The 21,084-nt window shown below is 46.0% G+C and overlaps 2 protein-coding genes across 4 annotated transcripts in view; one reads left to right on the top strand and one right to left on the bottom strand.

The window, feature by feature from the left end:
• GSS (glutathione synthetase) overlaps window positions 1–18,700 on the top strand; it is a 33,022-nt gene extending 14,322 nt beyond the window's left edge. For all 3 annotated transcript variants that reach the window (XM_070420191.1, XM_070420193.1, XM_070420192.1), the window contains 11 exons: window positions 1,139–1,284; window positions 3,540–3,615; window positions 3,906–4,045; window positions 4,688–4,804; window positions 10,170–10,250; window positions 10,351–10,428; window positions 11,981–12,047; window positions 15,089–15,283; window positions 15,734–15,815; window positions 17,106–17,295; window positions 18,166–18,700. In XM_070420191.1, coding sequence (XP_070276292.1) covers window positions 1,139–1,284; window positions 3,540–3,615; window positions 3,906–4,045; window positions 4,688–4,804; window positions 10,170–10,250; window positions 10,351–10,428; window positions 11,981–12,047; window positions 15,089–15,283; window positions 15,734–15,815; window positions 17,106–17,295; window positions 18,166–18,289 — 1,296 coding nt within the window. In that variant the 3' untranslated portion in view covers window positions 18,290–18,700. The remainder of the gene's footprint in view (window positions 1–1,138; window positions 1,285–3,539; window positions 3,616–3,905; window positions 4,046–4,687; window positions 4,805–10,169; window positions 10,251–10,350; window positions 10,429–11,980; window positions 12,048–15,088; window positions 15,284–15,733; window positions 15,816–17,105; window positions 17,296–18,165) is intronic.
• Window positions 18,701–19,154: 454 nt separating this feature from the next.
• Window positions 19,155–21,084, bottom strand: part of ACSS2 (acyl-CoA synthetase short chain family member 2) — a 60,218-nt gene continuing 58,288 nt past the window's right edge. The window contains exons 16-18 of the mRNA XM_070420187.1: window positions 20,766–20,942; window positions 20,135–20,209; window positions 19,155–19,990 (exon numbers count right to left, since the gene is read on the bottom strand). Of these exons, the coding sequence (XP_070276288.1) occupies window positions 19,863–19,990; window positions 20,135–20,209; window positions 20,766–20,942 (380 nt within the window). The 3' untranslated portion in view covers window positions 19,155–19,862. The remainder of the gene's footprint in view (window positions 19,991–20,134; window positions 20,210–20,765; window positions 20,943–21,084) is intronic.

Here is a 21,084-nt window from a genome sequence, read left to right as displayed (position 1 = left end):
CCATTTATGGGTATTACCATAATTGCAAACTGATATTAACTCCTAGGTTAAACTCTGAAATGTTTCATAAATAAGTCACCAGATCATCTCCTACCCAAATTCTACCTCATTTGTTGCTAGGAATCTCAGAATGCATGATCCCCTTCTAGAAATCGTGTTCTCGATGGGTTTCCTGGCTCTCCCGAGGTTCAAAGAATTGAAAATGTGGCTGAACTCCAGGCCTGGCAACCTGAGTCACCATCTCCAACACTGAGGGGGAAATGACCCCTGGAGCCAGTTCACTTCTGCTGCAGCCTTACCATCAGGATGCCTCCCTCTCCCCCTCCCCTAACCAGAAGGCAAGGGAATTGGCCTAGTCTTGGATATCAGCTGGCTAGGAGCTGTGTGTGTGTGTGTGTGTGTGTTTGTGTGTGTAACCATCCTGGCTCAAATCCCAGTGCCACGTAACAGCTTAGTATAATTTTGGACTCCATACTGAGCCTCTCTGAGACTCAGTTTCCTTTTATTAAGTATGTATAATAATAGTATCTTCCTCATAAGGTTAAATGATGAATCCATGTAAAGTATCTAAAACATGCCTTGTGCCTTGGCTGATGTGCTCAGTGGTTAGAGTGTCGGCCCGGAAGGTTGCAGGTAGAATTCCCAGTCGAGGGCACATACCTGTGTTGCAGGTTCCATCCCCTGCCTGGGTCAGGGCCTGAGTGGAAGGCAACCAATTGATGTGTCTCTCTCACATCAATGTTTCTCTCTCTCCCCCTCCCTCCCTCCCTTCTACCCTCTCTGAAAAATCAATGGGGAAAAAATACCCCCCCCTCCCCAGGACTAACAAAAACAAATAAACAAAAAAAAAACAAAACAATGCCTTGCAACAGTTAATGTGCAGTAATTTTTTGTGGGTTTTTGTTGTTGTTGACTATTCTTTTTTTTTAAATGTAAATGGATAAAATATTACAGTCTAGAAGTTATCTTTGTACCCCTTCTTCATCCTGTTCTCCTCCCTCCATTCCCAGAGGTAACCACTATTCTGCAGTATGTGTGTCCTCAATAAATGTGGGCCACACTTTCCATAGGTTATGTTTACAGGAAGACAACACATTCACAGGTGTTCTACCCCTGCCCACTCTCTCTCCTCCATCAGGTGGTGAGCTATGCCCCATTCACGCTGTTCCCCTCACTGGTCCCCAGTGCTCTGCTGGAGCAGGCCTATGCTGTGCAGATGGACTTCAACCTGCTGGTGGATGCCGTCAGCCAGAACGCTGCCTTTCTGGAGCAAACTCTTTCTAGGTACTAGGTGGTGGGACACTGGGGGGCTGGGAATTGCTAGAAGGGACTGGAAGACTGGAAAGCCATGAGGTATTGCTCTGGCATCTGACTTGGTAGAGTGGGATACAAGCACCCTTCCCCCCACACCTCCCCCCCGGGAGAAACGAATGTAGTAGAAGTCAGGAGATCTGGCTTCTAATCCTGACTCTACCATTTATTTAAAAACATGGCCTCAAGCAAGTCCCTTTCTTTTTCTGGGCCTCAGTTTCTTCATCTGTAGAATGGGGAGGTTGGTCCTTTTCAACCCTGACATTCTGTGATTCTCTGATCTGTGACAACCTTCTTTGAAGAGACTGAAATTTCCATTTGGAATTAGAGAAGATCAGTTTGGTTTTAGAGAAAACAGAGGGCAAGTGAGGTTATTGAGTTTAAAGTCAAATCTACTTCTTCTCCTGAGTGACCCTTAATGCTTCAAGGCCTCTCTGGGTGGGATGAGGCACAGACTGAGCAACGAAAATACAGAACACCTGAAATGACTTACTCTATCCACCCCTTTCTATCTCTTTTCTTTTGATTTAGTTTTCCTTCAGGTCCTTGGGCAAGGGAAATTACTTTAGAATTACATTCTTTATTTTAGAATTAAATATATATAAATGTGTGTGTGGAGGGAGGGAGGGAGAGAGAGAGAGAGAGAGAGAGAGAGAGAGAGAGACACTAGACATATGTAATTGCATGTCTGATTAATTTTTCAAAAGAAAACAGTTATTTTGTTAGAGATGAAATATTTTAAAATGTGTACATTGGTGTGAGGGTGACTATGACAAAGGATCATAATGGTAAGAAGCTTGGAAACTAAAACACAATGGAGCTAAAAACACAATGAATCATGAATGTGTAAACTCTACCACCTCTGATTCTGGACTGTGGGAAATGTGACCAGTCTGATTTATGACCTTTACCCTAAAGATGCTATTATGTGGGAGACCTTCTCTGCAGCCTGTCTCTGAAATCCCTGTTCCCTTCTCTGAAATACACACAATCCCTAGCTTGTAATGGAGAAGAGCCCCAGGAACATATGAGCTAGCCCCCTAGGGTCTAGGTTTGAGGGAAGCACCTCTTTGGAAGAGGGAAAATGTGTCTCAACTTTCCAGGAGACTGAAGCCCAGCTGGGGACTCTACTCCTCACCAGGGGCTGGGAAACCCTATGAGAGAGCTGGCTGCGGAGCAGAGGAACTTCAGGGCAGGCCTGAGCCTCTGGGCTCAGCGGGTCGCTGTAACAAGGTGAGCCTGCAAGTCAGGGTTGAGCAGGCATGCAGAGACCACCCTGAATCTTGAGGGACAACAGGTGTAGCATTAGTTACCTGTGGATGCCTCTCCCTGAGGCTCCAGAAAACCATACTGGATGGGCTCCCACCATGTGTCACAACAGCACACTGGGCCATGATGATGAGCCAGCAGACCCGGTCTCTACCCTTATGTGGTTTATAGGCAAATAGGAGAGACAATGCTAATCATCACACAAATAAAGTGGAAAATTGCAGCTGCAATCAGGGCTATAAAGGAGAGGCCCACAGTACCATGAAAGCACACAGCAGGGGGAGCTGACCCAGACAGGGAAGGCTTGAGGAAATCACAGCACATGCGGACAGGTCGAAGAGAAAAACAGGATACTTGGCTTGCGTCAGAAAACTCCTATTGGGGCACAGGGCATAACTGCTGTCTTCCAATCTCTGAGGACAGCATGGAGGAGGAAGAGAAGACTTGTCTGGGAGGCCCCAAAGTGTAGGGGAAACTACAGAGAGTGAATGTGAAGTCAGTCAGAAAGCTTATAGTCATCAGCGCTACTTAAGTACAGAATGGTTATATCACATGCCATTTCCTGGTTCTTGGGACCAGATACTGTGTTCAGTTCTGTACATCTAATACCTTCTCTACTCTTCACCACAACTCTGTGACGGAAATATAATTGTTTTCCTCCTCATTTTACAGTTAAGCAAACAGTCACAGAGAGGTAAAATGATTCTCTAAGGTTGCCTACTAGTAAGTGGTAGAGCTGGATTTGAACCCAAGTCATCTGGCTCTAGAGCTGGGTTCTAAACCACTATTTTCTGGTGGGTGTTCAGGTTTGGGCCAATACAACCCAGAGAGGATTCAAGAATCAATGGACAAAAAAAAAAAAAAAAAAAAAAAAAAAAAAAGAATCAATGGGCAGGGGTGGAACTCCTTGACCTTTAAGATGCCATGTAAGCTAGAAAATATTCTGTTTCCTCCTCCAGCACCATCAAAAGGGACACCTTTACTGCTCGTCTCTTTGATATCTACAAGCAAGTCCTGAAAGAGGGCATTGCCCAGGTAAACATTCTCTACTCCACCCGTCTGGGACCTGACCCTCCTTTTTTTTTTTAACCAAAGAAATTATCCCAGGCCCTAAACTCATGGAAATCTGCCTCTCATTGTCTCCACTGGATTTGTACATCACTGGCCAATCCTGGGATGACCAAAACAACGATTCTGCTGTGTTTGGGAGTGTTAGCCAGTGCCTCTAATCTCTATGTAGTGTTCGTGGTGCCTGTCTGCTCCGTGGCTAGGCCCTCAGAGTCAGCCCCTGGGCAAATGTCCTCAGCCTTCAGTTTTCCCCACAGACTGTGTTCCTGGGCCTGAATCGCTCAGACTACATGTTCCAGCGCAACGCAGATGGCTCCCCAGCCCTGAAACAGATTGAAATCAACACCATCTCTGCCAGTTTTGGGGGCCTGGCCTCCCGGACCCCAGCTGTGCACCGGTGGGTCCCTTGGGCAGCCCTGGGCACACCAGTAGGTGACAGCCTGATGAGCCTACAGTCACAGGCGGGGACAGGGATTTCCAATTCTCCAACTCTGACTATGCCTTCCTGGGCCCTGGGTCATGTGTCATCCCTCCCCACAAGCAGTTTCCACTTGTAATTAGGTCTTGGCATTTCAGGTAAAGAAGGGACCTCACAGTTCATCTAGTCCTACCCCCTTATTGTACAAGTTAGTATTCCAGGCAGAGGGAACAGTATCTGCCTGTTCCAAGGCAGAGAGAGACACAGGTTTCCCATCTGAGGGCTGGCATTTAATTCTAGTCAGCAGTGAAGCTCCAGGTTGCTGTACTTCCAGAGGGTCTACAGCAGGGTTCCAGACATTACCTGGGGCTCAGGGAAAGGGGTTCCAGCTCATTGGGAGCTCACAGGGTCTTGGGGCTTCTCTGTGCATATACACCAGGAGCTAGGGTTAAGGTAGCCCGAATGTTCTAGCCTAAGGTGGATCCTACAGGAATATGATGGTAAGGTGTTTTTTAATGCTCAGCTGATTCTCAAAGTGATGTTCCTATAAGTGTCTGAATCTCAGGCATAGGTGTCTTTCAGGTCCATTCAATTACTGAACAAACATCTCTCCTCCAACAGACATGTTCTCAATGTCCTGGGTAAGACAAAAGAAGCTGCCAGGATCCTCTCCAATAATCCAAGCAAGGGACTGGCCCTGGGGATCGCCAAAGCCTGGGAACTCTACGGCTCAGCCAAGTAAGGCGGGGGGGAAAGTGGCAGAAGAATCCTGCTTTAGATTCAGCATTTATGGGTATAGCAACCTCTTTGCCTGACATCATTAGGGAATGAGTGAATTGTTCTAGGAATAGAAAAGCTTACTTTAAGAGCCCAAATAATTTTGGGCTTTCTTCCCAAATAAGAGATGCTAACTATAATCTAATCTTTCCATGTAGGCTCGAGGTCATCATTATGATGGTCAGTGAGGTGCTGCCTAGAGTTATAAAGGCTGCGAGGCTATTTGCCTGCACTAATGGCCCCAACTCTGAGGCTCTAAGCTCTCATTATTTTCCTTCATAGTTTTGTTGCCAGCGTGCTTGAATTTGGAATCATCCACTCCCATGCCTATACCTCCTTTTTTATTTGCTGTGGTTTGGGAAAGCAAATGTCTATTGAGTGTGAGAACCTCTTTGATGAATGAATGCATAAGCTTTGATTTAGGGATTTTATAGTGTATTTTAATTTCTTAGAGGCAGTTTTTACTTCCTTCCTATTTCTCAACCATGTTCTAAGTGTGTGAAGATACTAGGTAAGTGACTCTTTGATAAGTGAGGGGCCACTGTACTAATAGTTATTGCAATATTAATAAAGCATTAGTAGTTAATTCTGAGTGAGCTCTCACTGGTGCCATACTTTGTGCTAAGCACTTTGCATACAAGATCTCACTGAATCCTCAAATCAAACACTCCAAGGTAGATACTCTTCCTCTCCCTGGTTTTGCAGATGAAGAAAGTGAGGTTCAGAGAAATTAAGTAAGCTGTTCAAAGTCAAAGTGTGAGTTGGTAGTAGAGCCCAGAGTCTACCTTCCTCCAGAACTGACCTTCATGAGCATTTTATTGCCTCCCAGAGAGCTTCTCTGGGTTTGCTAAACCTCACTAAGACCCAAGAAACCTCGAACTGAGTTTTTGTTTTGTTTTGTTTTTATTGATTTCAGAGAGGAAGGGAGAGGGAGAGAAAGAAACATCGAGAGAAAATGATTGATCGGCTGCCTCCTGCACGCCCCCTTCTGGGGACAGAGCCTTCGACCTGGGCATGTGCCCTTGACCAGAATTGAACCCAGGACCCTTCACTCTGCTGGCCAACGCTCTATCCACTGAGTCAAACTGGCTAGGGTGACTCTGAACATTTAGAAGTCGTCAAATGAATATTTTGTCAGGTAGAACTCTAGGCTAGGTTGTATTTTTTATTGTTGTTAATCCTCACTCAAGGATATTTTTTCCATTGATTTTTAGAGAAAATGGAAGGGGGCGGAGAGACAGAGCGAGAGAAACATTGATGTGAGAGAGACACATCGATTGGTTGCCTCCTACACATGCCCCAACCTGGGTGGAGCTGAGCCTGCAACTGAGGTACATGCCCTTGACCAGAATCAAACTCACAACCCTTCAATCCACAGACTGATGCTCTAACCACTGAGAAAAACAAGCTAGGGCAATGGCTAGTTTGTATTTTAAGAGAGTGAAGCCAGGAGATGGATCAGCTGGGGAACTGCTGATGGACCACTGGTGCAGAGAGGTTTTCCAGCCCAGCTGTAAGTAACATGTAGAGAGAAGACTTGCGCACCCAAAATTAGGCGCTGGTGGTTAGGAGCTATGGAGTATCAGAGCTAGGACTGGTTTCCCTCATTTTGAGAGTCAAATAGGTATTTCTGCTGATCCAGCAATGACCTTTGCTAAGTCTGTTCTTTTCTGTAAGCATCAGTTTCATTTGTAAAATGAGGGTAATGGTAATACCTAAAAGAGTGGTAGAGAGAATTAAGTGAAATCATGGATTTGAAAAATTCTTTTAAAAGCTCAAGGATCATTATGTGATACTTTTTAAAAATATATATATTTTATTGATTTTTTACAGAGAAGAAGGGAGAGAGATAGAGAGTTAGAAACATCAATGAGAGAGAAACATTGATCAGCTGCCTCCTGCACATCTCCCACTGGGGATGTGCCCGCAACCCAGGTACATGCCCTTGACCGGAATCGAACCCAGGACCCCTCAGTCCACAGGCCAACGCTCTATCCACTGAGCCAAACCGGTTTCGGCTATGTGATACTTTTAATATTAATAATAATAACTACCTTTTAAGAAGTATTAGTTTTATTTTACAGAAGAGCAAACTGAGGGCTTTGAAGAACTTGCCCAAAACCACACAGCTAATCTATACTAATAAAAGGGTAATATGCTAATTAGACCGGACATCTTCCGGACAGCCTTCTGGATGTCCTTCCGGATAAAGCCATGGTGGCGGGGCCAAGGCAGAAGCAGTTAGGGGCGATCAGGCTGGCAGGGGAGGGCAGTTAGGGGCGATCAGGCAGGCAGACAGAGAAGTTAGGGGTGATCAGGCACACAGGCAGAGGCGATTAGGGATGATCAGGCAGGCAGGGGAACAGTTAGGGGCATCAGGCAGGCAGAGTGGTTAGGTGTGATCAGGCAGGCAGGCAGGTGAGCGGTTAGGAGCCAGTGGTCCCAGATTGCAAGAGGGATGTCCAACTACTGGTTTAGGCCCAAACTGGCAGTCGGATATTCCCCAAGGGGTCCCGGATTAAAGAGGGTGTGTGTGTGTGGGGGGGGAGTCCCTCAGCCCCGCACAAATTTCGTGCACCGGGCCTCTAGTCTATATATATAAAAGCCTAAGCGACCATTAAGACCAAACAACTGGCCAGTAGCTATGACGTGCACTGACCACCAGGGGGCAGACACTCAACGCAGGAGCTGCCCCCTGGTGGTCAGTGTGCCCCCACAGCCAACCTCCCGCAGTCCCTTCCCCCAGCCGGCCTGCCCTGATCAGGCCAGGCTAAGGGACCCCACCCATGCATGAATTCATGCATTGGGCCTCTACTAAGTTTAGAATTCATGTCTATCTGCCTCTAAAGCCTGTGTTCTCTCTACTACATTGTTCTGCCTCCAAGAGGAGTGGTGCCATAGTATCGATTGAAAAACTGAGTCTCCAGCATTTGTACAGCAGATGAATTTTCATTAATTATCTCATACTTGTAAGAATATTTTTAAAGGAAACATGGAAAATTATTATTTCAATTTAGACATTTAGCTCTTTCAAAATATAGTATCTGTGATTGGAATGAGCAAAGATAAGAAAGGAGATTCTTGCCAAAACCGGTTTGGCTCAGTGGATAGAGCGTCAGCCTGCGGACTGAAAGGTCCCAGGTTCGATTCCGGTCAAGGGCATGTACCTGGGTTGCGGGCACATCCCCAGTGGGAGATGTGCAGGAGGCAGCTGATTGATGTCGATGTTTCTAACTCTCTATTCCTCTCCCTTTCTCTCTGTAAAAAATCAATAAAATATATTTAAAAAAAAAGAAAGAAAGAAAGGAGATTCTTGTATAAAAGGTTGGGAACCATGATCTATTTAACATCCTTATTTTATAGATGGGGAAGTCAGGGCTTAAGGAAAGAAATCGATTTGCCCAAGGACAAGTGATACCGAGGTCACTGACAGAGCGAGGCCTGGGATTCAGGAGTCTTCACTCCCAGCAAGCATGTTACTGCCACTTCACTTTCCTTAGCTGACAACTTTTCTAGTCCTCCTGGTGGACTGCTCAGACTAAAGGGAGGAGGAGGATAATATGTTTTCTGAGTCTGGCTCTGATTATTTAGCAGGGAGCAGGCTGACTTCATTAACCAAGGCATATAGTTAACCTCAGCTTCCAGCCTCCCTCCTCTGCCTCTTAGAGGTGGGCCAGGTACCACCTTTGCACCCGGGAGCAGATCAAGCTGCAAAGTGGAAAGCAAACCATTGTCCCTCAGGACTCTCTCAGAGCAATACGGCTTGTGGGAGCACCATTTGTAGCTTGTCTCACAGATACCCAACTCAAAGCCAAGACTCAGCGTAATGTCATGTCTTACCTCAAGAGATTTCAGGCAGGCCAGGAGAGGCTGCATACTAGGACCTGTATTTAGGCTAAATGGAAAAGAGGCAGGCAGAGTGTAGTCCAAAAGGTTCTGCTCAGTAGGAAGATGTAGAGACAGACAAGAAGCCAAGTACAGGAGGTCAGGAATCCACACTTAGAATCCTGAGCCAAAGTCTGGCCATCCAATAGTCTCAGCAAGAAACCAAGGGCACAGAGCAGTACAGCTACAGCAAAATCGGAGTTGGGTGCTGCTGAGCATTGGCCTTAAGAGAGTCTTGGGGGCGCTGGATCTGCCTTTGACAACTGAAAACAGATAGGTTGGTAGCCAAACAGGCAATTGTCTGGCATTAGCTTTTCCCTGAGTCCTTGAGCTCCTTTTTCTTTAAGAAACATGTGGTGAATACGCAGGGAGTAAGAGACCAGGTGAGCCCCAATGGTTCCATTAATACTGTGGAATCAAAGTGGCCCTGGCCAGTGTTCTCAGTAGTTAGAGCACACACCAAGGGTTGCAGGTTCAATTCCTTGTCATGGGTGCATATCTGGGTTGCAGGTTCGATCCCCAGCCCCAGTAGGGGCACATGTGGGAGGCAATCAATTGATGTGTCTCTCTCACATTTCTCTCTCTCTCTCTCTCTCTCTCTCTCATTCCTCTCTCTCTAAAAAATCAATGGAAAAAAATATCCTTGGGTACATCACAGAAATGTTGGGATAATCTCTTAGTTATAGTTGGTGCTATAGGGTTCCTATAGGATTCTATTAGCTATTCTAATGTTTCATGTAAGAATCACAAACTCTTATTATATCTTTGCAATCTAGTAATAGGGCTATTAGCCCCAACCCCCAGCATTGTTCTGTATAAAATATTCTTTAGTACTCTTACCTGTTTATTGTTCAGAAAGATTTTAGAATTATGTAAAGTTTTTTTTTGTTGTTTGTTTTTTAAATATATATATATATATATATATATATATATATATGTATTGATTTCAGAGAGGAAGGGAGTGGGAGAGAAAGAGATAGAAACAACAATGATGAGAGAGAATCATTGATCAGCTGCCTCCTGCATGCCCCCGACTGGGGATCAAGCCCAAAACCTGGGCATGTGCCCTTGACCGGAATTGAACCCAGGACCCTTCAGTCCGCAGACCAACGCTCTGTCCACTGAGCCAAACCGGCTAGGGCTTATGTAAAATTTTAAGAAAAAGCCCTCTTGGGTTTTTGAGGTGTTTTAAATTTGTACAAAAATTGCAGATCGTTGCAATATTTCACCTGCCTATTAGAGAAGGGGCATAGACACCTTTATTTTTTCAAGTTTCCTATTTTCAGGAAATAATACGTTGTAGCCTCGGGTATCTATGCCTGAGGCTGCCCTGAGTGGAGAGAATATCTGGTTCAGGGAAGCTGTGCTGTCATTCTCACTCCTGAAGGGGGTGGTGTGGAGGGAGGATAAGCACGATGGGCCCCCTGTGCTCTTCCTCCAGAGCTCTGGTGCTACTGATTGCTCAGGAGAAGGAAAGGAACGTATTTGACCAGCGTGCCATAGAGAATGAGCTACTGGCCAGGTAAGGAAAGGCGGGAAGACCTCCAGATATAGCCCCAGGATTGGGGCGAGCACACAGACCAGAGCATCCACTCCCCATGACCCTTGCCCATCTTTCCCAGGAACATCCGTGTCATCCGGCGAAGGTTTGAAGATGTCTCTGAAAAGGGATCTTTGGACCAAGACCGAAAGCTGTTTTTGTAAGTGTTCAGGGTGCATTCCCCAAGGATCCAATAGAGGACTGGTTATGGAAACTCGTCCTTTCACCCACTTCCCCCAAATGATCCTTTCTTCTGGGAGAAATGATAGCTTGCTTCCTTCTTTCTAAATTTTAGTGGTGAACTCTGAAATATCCCATCATTCCAGGAAATTTTGGAGAAGGCTAGCCAAGTTCTGCTTCTAAAGGGCTATATCAGCACTGTTGACATTCTAGATAACGGCCTTCTTAAAATAACCTTGGTTTTCATATACCCTTAGGCTCCCAAATTTTTCATTTTTTCCCTTTAATTTTTTTTTATTGATTTCAGAGAGGAAGGGAGAGGGAGAGATAGAAATATCAATAATGAGAGCAAATCATTGAGTGGCTGCCTCCTGCATGCCCCCTACTGGGGATTGAGCTCGCAACCCGGGCACTTGACCTGAATCAAGCCTGAGACCCTTCAATCCACAGGCTGATGCTCTATCCACTGAGCCAAACTGACTAGGGCACCCCAAAATTTTCTTGGCCCTCTTGGTGGCTAGTTAAGTCAGGCCTCAGCAGTTGGGCTGGGCAGTCAAGGAGGAAGATGAGTAGCTGTCTTATTCTGTGATTGATCTGGGACTTGCTCTTAGCTCAGGAAGACCTCAAGGGGCTGGGTCTGTGCTCTAAGCCACCACCTGATGACTTTAGTACATTTTTGTATAGTATTGCTTACAGGACACATATTTAGATCTGGAACTTTATAATTCTTAAAATTAAGAACCTCCATGGAATTTCACAATACCATTTACTACTTTCAAAATGTACTTTTATCATAACAAAATAAAGTCATTAATTTACTTTCCAGATAAACCAGAAAAAATTTTTAAATTTTATTGATTGATTGACTTTTTAGACAGAGGGGAAGAGATAACAAATAGTCGTTCCACTTATTTATGCACTCATTGGTTGACTCTTGTATATGTCCTGACTGGGGATCAAACCAGCAACCTTGGTGTATTGCAAAGCTGCTCCAAACAACTGAGCTACCCGACCAGGGCATAACCAGAAAATACTAAATAAACCAAAGAAAGGGGGGAAAGTTCAAAAGACAGCCTGTGTCTTAACTAGACTCATAATTTTACATCTCCCTACCATCACTCCCACTATTTTTTTTAAAAATCTCAGCCTGTTTTCAACTTGTTTACACAGTAAACACAAGTGCATTACTGCTGTTCAGTCATTTTAAGCCCAATTTTTAAAAAATTTACCTAATTTGATTCTAGTTTCTCTCTGGCCTTCCTAGAATGATTCTAGATCTGGAATATCCTAAAGCATTCTTTTCTGGACACCTCCATATTTTTGTTGTTGTTGTTTTTAACACCTACATGTTTTTAGTAGAAGCAGTAGTGGTGTGGTATCTACTCTCACTGGTTCCAATGAACCCCTGTCTAGGCTGCCCCTGTGGACTTTCAAAGTAGCCAAACTCATTTTGATGTGCCCTGAAATAGATCGAACTACTGAAAACTTCAGTTATAATTTAACACAACAGCTTTCTCCATCCTGTGTTCTAGGGATGGCCAGGAAATTGCTGTGGTTTACTTCCGGGATGGCTACATGCCGAGTCAGTACAATCAACAGGTTGGTATTTTCTGTTCAACTATTCTTGGCCTCTGGGGGCCTACGATCACTCCTCAGAGACCCAACTCGGGTGTCACGACAAACCGTGTTTTCCCTGAGCTTTGGATTCATTACTTCCTCAGGGAACTTGCTGCTGGAACCTCCAATCCTATAAGCTTTTTGCTACCTCTCACTCTCTACAAACACTGAATTCTAGAATCTGAGTCCTCAGGAATCCACAGTGCTTTAGCCATTCACACTGTTTCTGGGGATATGCTGGTAGTGTTTAACAATCATCTTTCTGAAGGAAAAGTAATTTGTAGCATTTGCTGACTTGTATTGTGTAAATTCTCCCCATCATGGCCAATTTCAAGCTACCCAATTTAACATCTCTAAACACAGAGTTAGGAAGAGATGGGTACAGTCAGCTCTTACAAGCTGATGCAAACCAGTTTTACCACACCACTGACCATTTCCTTCCTGCCAACTCTTACCACTCTTTTTTATGCATCAGAGAGTTTATATCACCTGCCCATTCTTGTTAATGACAGTAATGAGATCACCTTAATCCTGTTATCCCTACCATGTAGTTTCAAAATTACTTTCCACATCCATTATTTCAGTGAATCCTTACAACCACCCTGTGAGGCATATAGGTATTCCCATTATACAAAAGGAGAAACCAAGGTTTGGAGAGATGCAAGGCTTGCCAAAGGTCCCACTGGAAGTTCCCAGGCTTTGTGACTCTCAATCCAATGACATTCCCAGTATATCATTCCCCTACCCCTAATCTACAGCATGGAAAGGCTAAAAAGCCTTGCTTTCAGTGGGGAGAAGGTAAAGGAAGCAATAAGTTAGGAAATACCATTAGGGGTCATGAGCCTTTGGCTCTGCATCTGTGTGCCCACGGGTAGGTTCCTGACCCTTTCTGGTGAGTAAGCTGAGGGAACTACACTAGAAAATTGAGAGAGCTCCTTCTATATCTATTGTTCTTTGAATATGGGATTCTCCCTAAGCCCAGGTGTAAAGGGAGCAGCTCCACAGGAGGTCCTGTGTTTAGCAATGGTGGGAACTCACTGACTAGGGAAGAAAGAAGCTATCCATTTAGAAAATGGATCCAGGTTCCAGGACAGGAGGTTTGGGGGAAAGAGCCAAATAAAACTTTAAAAAGAGAGAAGTGGAGCTAATAAGGAAGGAAATTAGTGCATAAGGAGGACATTTTTAAGGAACTGAGAAGTTCAGACCAGGTTTAGAACATGGAGATAAGTCTGCAAGGCTTAGTGACTTGCTAGTGGACCATGGACAAGCCCCTGCTCATCTCTGAGTTTTGCTTTCCCTGCTTCTAATATAATGGTACTTATCTGGATTTATTTCTGATGTTCTGGGCACCTGTAACTCTGCCTGGAATACCAGCCTAGTAGTTAGGTGCCTGGGGTTATTGGTGAAGATCAGCCACTGCAGGTGGATGATTATAGCAAAGGAAGAACAGCATGGGCAAAGGTGGGGTTAGGATAGGGAGGCAGGGCATTATTCCTCAGACCATAGCCTTGATCCTCCTGTGGGCAGTCTGATGTGGTCTGGGGTCAAGGACAGACTGTACCCCCAGTGCTTGAGCATGGGACTAGAGTGGGCATGACCTTCTGCTGTTTCCCTGCCTCTCACACCCTAAAATCCTGACACTGGACTTTTCATCTTGTGATTACCCACCTATAGGCCTTTGCCCATATTATTCTGTTAATCTGAGAACAGCAGGTCCTTGAATAATGTTGTTTCATTATAATGTTAATGAGGGGGAAAATTGATTCTGGCCGGGGCCACTGTCTCTGTGGAGTTTGCAGTTCTCCCCATGTCTGCATGGTACTCGTTTCCTCCCACATCCCAAAGATGTGCACATTAGGTGATCTGGCTTGTCTGAATTGTCCCAGTCTAGTGGGTGTGTGGGGGAGGGAGTGGGGGGTTGTATCATGTTCAGGCTTGGTTCCTGCCTGGCACCCTGAGCTGCTGGGATAGGCTCCTCTACCCGCAACCCTGGGTTGGACTAAGTGGGTTGGAAAGTCATTATTTTGTTTTTATTAATCTTTCTTAAATGTGTGTATAGCTCACTTTTATTTCAGTTTTTAATAATAGAAATGTTTGGGTCTTTATTTAGAAGTTTGGTGATATTTTTGTGACTAGAAATATGCCATAGGAATTTAACTCTTATTTCTACCAATTAGCTTATGGTAAAATTGGTTTCACTAAGTTGCAGTTTCTAAGAATTTATCGATAGTGTTAAGTGAAGACTTACAGTACTTCTTCCCTATTAAGTCTCACCTGTTTAACTCTACCTGTCACTCAGATTTCATCTTATTAAACAACAATAACAAATACTTATTGAGAACCTACAAAGTGCCAGGCAGGAAACTGTGTTAGACACTGGGGATACGGCAGGAAACAAAGACAACAAGGGACCAGTCCTCATGGAGCTCACAATCTGGTCAGGCAGATGGACACCAGAAAGTAAACAAAAATAGAAAAAAATGCTTTTCTTTTAGTTGGGGGAAACTCTTTGAATGAAACAACAGGATGAAAAAGTAGAGAATTATGGTGAAACCCACATTAAATAGGGTGATTTGCAAAGATGACTTTGAGGCCAGACTTAAGATTGAGAAGGATTCAATCATCCTTTGGAAAAGAATTCCAGGGAGAGAGCCCTGGCTGGTGTTGCTCGATGGTTAGAGTATTGGCCTGCACACTGAAGGCTCTCGGGTTTGACTCCTGGTCAAGGGCATGTACCTGGGTTGCTGGTTTGATCCCTGGCCCCGAGAAGCAACCAATTGAACCGATCAATGTGTCTCTCTCACATTAATGTTTTCCGTTTTCATCATAGTCATGTATCATTGAGCTAGACTGGGAGCTCCCTGAGGGCAAGAATTCTGCAGATTGGAAGGGGACACACCTGCCTCACAAGGATGTTGCAGTGACCCTGGGGATAATGAATGAGAATAGAAAGCACGATACCTGGCACTTAATGGACAGCTGATGTGAAATAAAGTAGAATTCCTCTTGTTTTCTCTTTGCAGAACTGGGAAGCACGCCTGCTGCTGGAGAGGTCATGTTCTGTCAAGTGCCCAGATATTGCCACCCAGCTGGCTGGAACTAAGAAGGTGCAGCAGGAACTGAGCAGAGTGGGCGTGCTGGAGGTGTTGCTCCCTGACCAGCCTGAGGCTGTGGCCCGCCTCCGTGCCACCTTTGCTGGCCTGTACTCACTGGATCTGGTGTGTAGGCAGCCCATTTCTCCCACCGAAGGCCTTTTAGGTGGTAGGGACCCAGAGCTCAAAGCGTTGGGGAGGCTGGAGCTGGCACTGGACTGGACTTGGGTCAGTGATGCTCTGTCTTGGGGAGAGGAGCTAGAATCCACTGTAAACTCTCTCAGCAAAGGTGGAGATGGGGATGGTAACCAGAGGAAAGGCTGAGGCAGACAGCAAGGGTTAGGGAATATCTGTACCCACTTTCCAGATCTTCTGCTGCAGACTCCTGAATTGTTGCCAGAGAAAACTTATTCTCTTGTACTTGCTGCTGCAGGAGTCTTTTTGAGGGGCCACATGCATCCGGTCTAAAGGGGCTTACCGTTCTCCCTGATGCTCTTCCTCTGATGCTGCTGACCAACCAGCAGGACCTCACTTCCTGCCTCTTTGGCCAAAGACTGCTATCTTACCTCCTACCAGGGTGAAGAAGGGGACCAGGCCATCGCTGAGGCCCTTGCTGCTCCTAACCGGTTTGTGTTAAAGCCCCAAAGAGAAGGTGGAGGTATGTAGATCCCCCTTTTCTGGGCTGCTCAGGGAAAGGGGGCTAGCAAAACTGTCACCAGTGCTGACCAGCACTTGCTATGAACACAGGCTCTCACCTTGGATAGTGTCCCAGGAGACTCTGTGACAAGTGCTGTGGAACACAGGGGAATCTAATTAACCAGCACTTGAGGGTTTGGACAAGTTTAGTCTGAGGTGTCTGTGGGTGTATTGTGGGGAAGTGGGATGGGGATATATCAGGACTTTAGATGTCTTCCTGCCTAGTGTGAACTTCTTGAAGGCAGGGATCATTTCTGCCTCACAGAACGAGAGGAAATGGTTTTTGATCTTAGTCTTAGGAGATAGGTAGGAGTTTCCCAGGTGGAAAATGGGGAAGAGCATACCATACAGAAGGAGCAACCTTAAGCAAAAGCACTGGTCCATGAAAGTGTTGAGAGATTAATGAGTTACGGTGAGGCTGGAGTACAGCATGGGAAGTAGGAGGCAGGGTTTTGAGCTGGTAAAGGTAGTTTGGGACCTAATTATAAAGGACATTTACTATATGCAGGAAATTGGATTTTTCCTAAGGGTAGTGGGATGTCGTTAGAGTTTTAAGACCAGAGAGGAGGCTGGCATAGGTGTCCAGAAGAGCAATGTAGAGGCTTGGGCTAGCACTGTGACAGTGTGGGGTACAGACTGAAGAGACATGTCTGAATGGGTGAGGTAATGGAGAGGAAGGCGTTAAATATGACTCAGGAATACCTTTTGCCTGATTGAGAGTAGGAAGGTCCAAGATGGGCAGGTTCAGGCAGAAGTAATGTATTCTGTTTGGACATGTTGAGTTTGTTTTCGGGACCCAGTGGATATTCACGTGATGTCTAGAGCAGGGAGCTTGAGTTAAAGATTTGGAAGTTAACAAGTTGTAGAATATAGATGGAGTCTTGGAAGAGATCTTCCTAAAAAAAAAAAAAAAGTGTGTACATGGAGGAGAGAATGAGGATGGGGGACTAATTCCTTGGAAATCCCAACATTTAAGGGGGGCAGGAGCCAGTCAGAGAGGCTGAAAAGTAAAGCTATAGACAGGTAGGAGGAGAACCAGGGCAGGATGGTGTGGGGAAGGTGTGTTCACTTGTGTGAATCAAAACTCTTTTGTTAAGGTGACCTTTCCTCCTTGGGAGCCAGCCCTGCCCTGGCTTCAGTGAGCTGGTGTCAGGAACTGAGGCTGCCGATTGCCCAGACCGCCCCAGAAGTGGGGGAATGGGGTGGAAAAGGTGGACACAGGGTCCACGGTGACTGGCCAGTGGAATTGCAGGTAACAACCTATATGGGGAGGAGATGGTGCAGACCCTGGAGCGGCTGAAAGACAGCGAGGAGAGAGCCTCCTACATCCTCATGGAGAAGATTGAGCCTGAGCCTTTTGGGAATTGCCTACTACGGCCTGGATGCCCTGTCCGAGTGGTCCAATGTATCTCAGAGCTGGGCATCTTCGGTGTCTATGTCAGGTGAGCTAAGACCTGCCCACCTAACAGGGCTATCAAATGAAGCCCAGATGAGAAGTGTTTTGCAACTATAAAGGAAATTTCAAGTAATTGATACCACTTAAGGTATCAATATGGATGAGAAAATAACCCTGGACTAGAAGGAGACCCCAATAAAGAAGAGAGTTTAGGTCTAGTTCCCAGTCTTCTGGGGTCTGGGGAAAGGTGGAATGGGCCAGCTAGAGGATACTCAGTGGCTTTGAAAATCTGAGTGGCCCCTAGATTTGGATTTGAGCACTAAAGAATCAAGAATAGAGGAAGACTTGGGTATTTATAAGGAACAGTTTCTGGTCCCTCTTACTGCTTCCTAGAAAATACTCCAAGGTCAGGGCAAGATAGGAATACCAGATCCTGCCATGCTCCCCACCAGAGCCTGCCCTCTCTATAATCATCCCCTCTCACCACTCACAGCATCTCTGCCTGCCACTCCCAAACCCTCTCCACCATCCCATACCCTCCCCATCACCATAGCCATCTTGAGAGGGAAGTAGGGAAGGAGATTTAGAACTATAGAACATGAAATGTGAGCCTAGCATCATGTTATGTGCTTTTCCTGCTTTATTTAAGCCTCATGACTGTCTTGCAAAGTGAGAGGTATTATCCCCACTTAAAATTGAACAAATTGATATTTAGAAAGGCTGAGTAACTTGTTCAAAGACACAGAGCTAGTATTTTCCAAGCCAGGATGCAAACCCAAACCTGTTTCTAAAATCCTAGCACTTTCTTGGGTGTAGTCAGTGACTCATGTACTGCTCAGCTGGAACCAGGGAAGGTCATGGGTTTGAAGACTGAGTCTAGGTGACAGTTGTGTGTCTCCTGCTCCCATTTCTATAGGCAGGGAAAGACACTTGTGATGAACAAGCACGTGGGACATCTGCTTCGAACCAAAGCCACTGAACATGCAGATGGTGGTGTGGTAGCAGGAGTGGCAGTTCTGGACAACCCATACCCTGTGTGAGGGCACAACCAGGCCTGCCCAGACTTCGCTCAAGAGACCTTCTATCCCTCATACTTGTCATCCCTCTCCTAGTCCTCTTGACAGGTGCTTTTCTCCTCCTACCTTTGGAGGGCTAGTCTCTTCTAGAGAAGGGTGAATTCTGGGTTCGTCCCATTTGAAGACCAGGAAAGCTGTGTTTCCCTTAGGTGAGATCTAGAAGCCCCTAAATCCTCAGGGTATGGGTACAACTGAAAGGAAGCTGATCAGAGGTAAGAGTCCAATACCCTGCCACCTTCCTGTCAGCCCCTCATCCTTTTCAGCAGGTCCCAGTGTCTGACTTAGGATAGAACTTAGGGGTAGGAGGAGGGGGATGGAAGGGCATATCCTTTCCCTACCTCTGCCTTAAATAAAACTACATTTCTGATTCTGTGATTCCTTGGTTTGTGCAATTAGGGGAATAAGGAGCTTTAATCTGGGCCAGCCCTCTTAAGGTGGATTAGAACAGGGGAAGTGACTTGGCTCTAATCAGAGTCACCCTAGCTCCAGACCCTATGAATAGGGCCCTGAAGTTCCAATCCTTAGTCACTCACTAGTGCTCCCAAGGGGTCATAGGGAAAAGAGAGAGGCCCTAGCAGGAGCTGGAGGGAGGGCAACTATGATGGAACATCACAGATATGAACTGGCTTCATTTGTTTTCCTGCTTAGCTCAGTAATTTGTCAAAGGGCCTATGACTGTAGACCTGCCTAGTTTGCCCAAACCAAAAGTTTTAGGAGGAGGATATTGGGGTATTCCTGGGAAAAGCCACTCCCCTTAATATCCTCATGCAGATCAGAGCAGCTAGCAAGTATCCAGCCTATAAGATACTTAAGAAAACAAGTCACCACCTTCTTGAGGTCACAGACTTTATTCCAACAACCACAGGGCTTGAGCAGAACCAAGGCAAGAAAAGAGTTTCATTTGAGAGTGTCTGTCATGGGCACAACTGTGTTCAGATGAGGGTGGGAACAGAGGGCAAGGAAGACAAGTTTCTCTGGCCCTAGGAATAAAACACATTTACTCTTGCAAAGAAGAAAATGATCTGAAAACCATCTGGAAACAGCCTGCTTGCACAGCCCCTGGAGCAAATGGGCAGGCAAGCACTGCCATCTGGCACAAAAGACCCAGAGCAGAAGAAGCAAAGTGTTTTTAAAAGTAATAATTATTCCAGGTCTCATACACAGGTGTTTCTAAGGGTAAGTGCATGCCCAAGATAAGTACTGGTGCTTCCTGAGAGTTGACAGGATTACAGAGCTGCCTACCTGCTTCTTCAGTCTAGGCCCTCACTTGCTTTCCGAACACTCAGTTTGGGTTAGGGACATGACCTTCACCCTATTCTGGGCTCCAAGAGCTCTTTGAAAGCACTGCAGCCTGATACTGACCTGGGTCCTGTCCTACCTTCCTGGCAGTCACAGAAAGTTGCCTCCACCCAGGGGTAAAGCTGGTCCTCCGTGTGGGTCAGCCCTGGCCCTTAGCACTCCTGGATAGGGGCAGGGAGGGTGGGCAGAACTTTGGAAAGGCAAGCAGCGGGGAGTACGGGATAAAGGGCAGTCTTGTTCACTGGACAGTCAAGCAGCGGTGGCTGAAGAGCTGGCTAATGACAGATGGGTCAGCCACAGTAGATATGTCTCCCAGGTCACGGTCATTCTGAGCGATCTTCCGAAGCACCCGCCTCATGATTTTCCCTGGGGGACCACAGGCTTCTGGTTACCTGGTGACTACAATGACCCATTCCAACCCTGCCAAAGGCTTCCATCCACACATTCCACCACTAGTGGGCCTCAGTCAATCTCAATCCCAATCCAAGTCCCTCCAGCCTCTGAACATACCTGAGCGGGTTTTAGGCAAGCCAGGTGCATTCTGGATGTAATCTGGTGTGGCAATGGGGCCAATCTTTTCTCTAACTGTAACAACAAATCATTAGGCATTTCTTCAGTATCATTAACCCGGCTCCCCAAAACCAAAGTAAAGATCGCTTTGTTCCTTGACTGGAATCGAACCTGCGACCTTTAGTCACTCTATCCACTGAGCCAAACCAGCTAGGGCACATTATCTCTTTACTATCTCATTTATCTTAATCTCACCATCAGGCTCTAGAATCAGCTTGCTAGATTTGAAATCCCACTTTTCTAGCAGTGTGGCCCTAGGCAAGTGATTCAACTTCTCTGAGCCTCAATTTGTTCGTCTTTATAATGCGGGTAACAATTGGATCAATTTTGGGGGTGATTATATGCATTTAAAGCACTTAGCACAGTGATGGTACAGAGAAAGAATTCTATAAATGCCGGCCATTATCCTAGTGGAGAAACTAGTAGAGACTGAATGGAAAGAGGGCAATCAGCCCTCTGGGACCTGTTTGTGGTTTGGGGAGCAGCTTACTCCAGCCTTCCTCAACAGCCTGCTGAGATAACTGGGACATCAGGACAAACCCCCCAGTGTCTGCCCAGGTAGGCTCCTCACTCTGCTTCTTGAGCTCCTCGGTGAGAGTGGAGCTGAAGGTATAGCCATCACACAGGGTGACAAAGCAGTAGAGGCATTCGCCCTTCACAGGATGAGGGTGGCTGACCACGGCTGCCTCTGCGATAGCCTTATGTTCCACAAGTGCTGACTCCACCTCTGCCGTGCTCAGCAAGTGTCCTTGTCAAGGGAAAGGAAATGCCATGAGAGATCCCAGCCTCTACCCCTACCCCTGCTCCATCTGCCAACAGGACAGACCTGGTCTAGTCAAATGGGAAAAGCCCTTCATTCCTCACATGGCATGTTTCAGTTGCCCCACCAT

The sequence above is a fragment of the Myotis yumanensis genome, unplaced genomic scaffold (assembly GCF_028538775.1).
Source record: "Myotis yumanensis isolate MYYU_CA2020_CCGP unplaced genomic scaffold, mMyoYum1.0.hap1 SCAF_7, whole genome shotgun sequence".
In the NCBI taxonomy this organism is placed as follows: domain Eukaryota; kingdom Metazoa; phylum Chordata; class Mammalia; order Chiroptera; family Vespertilionidae; genus Myotis; species Myotis yumanensis.
This window is presented reverse-complemented; position numbering and strand designations above follow the sequence as displayed.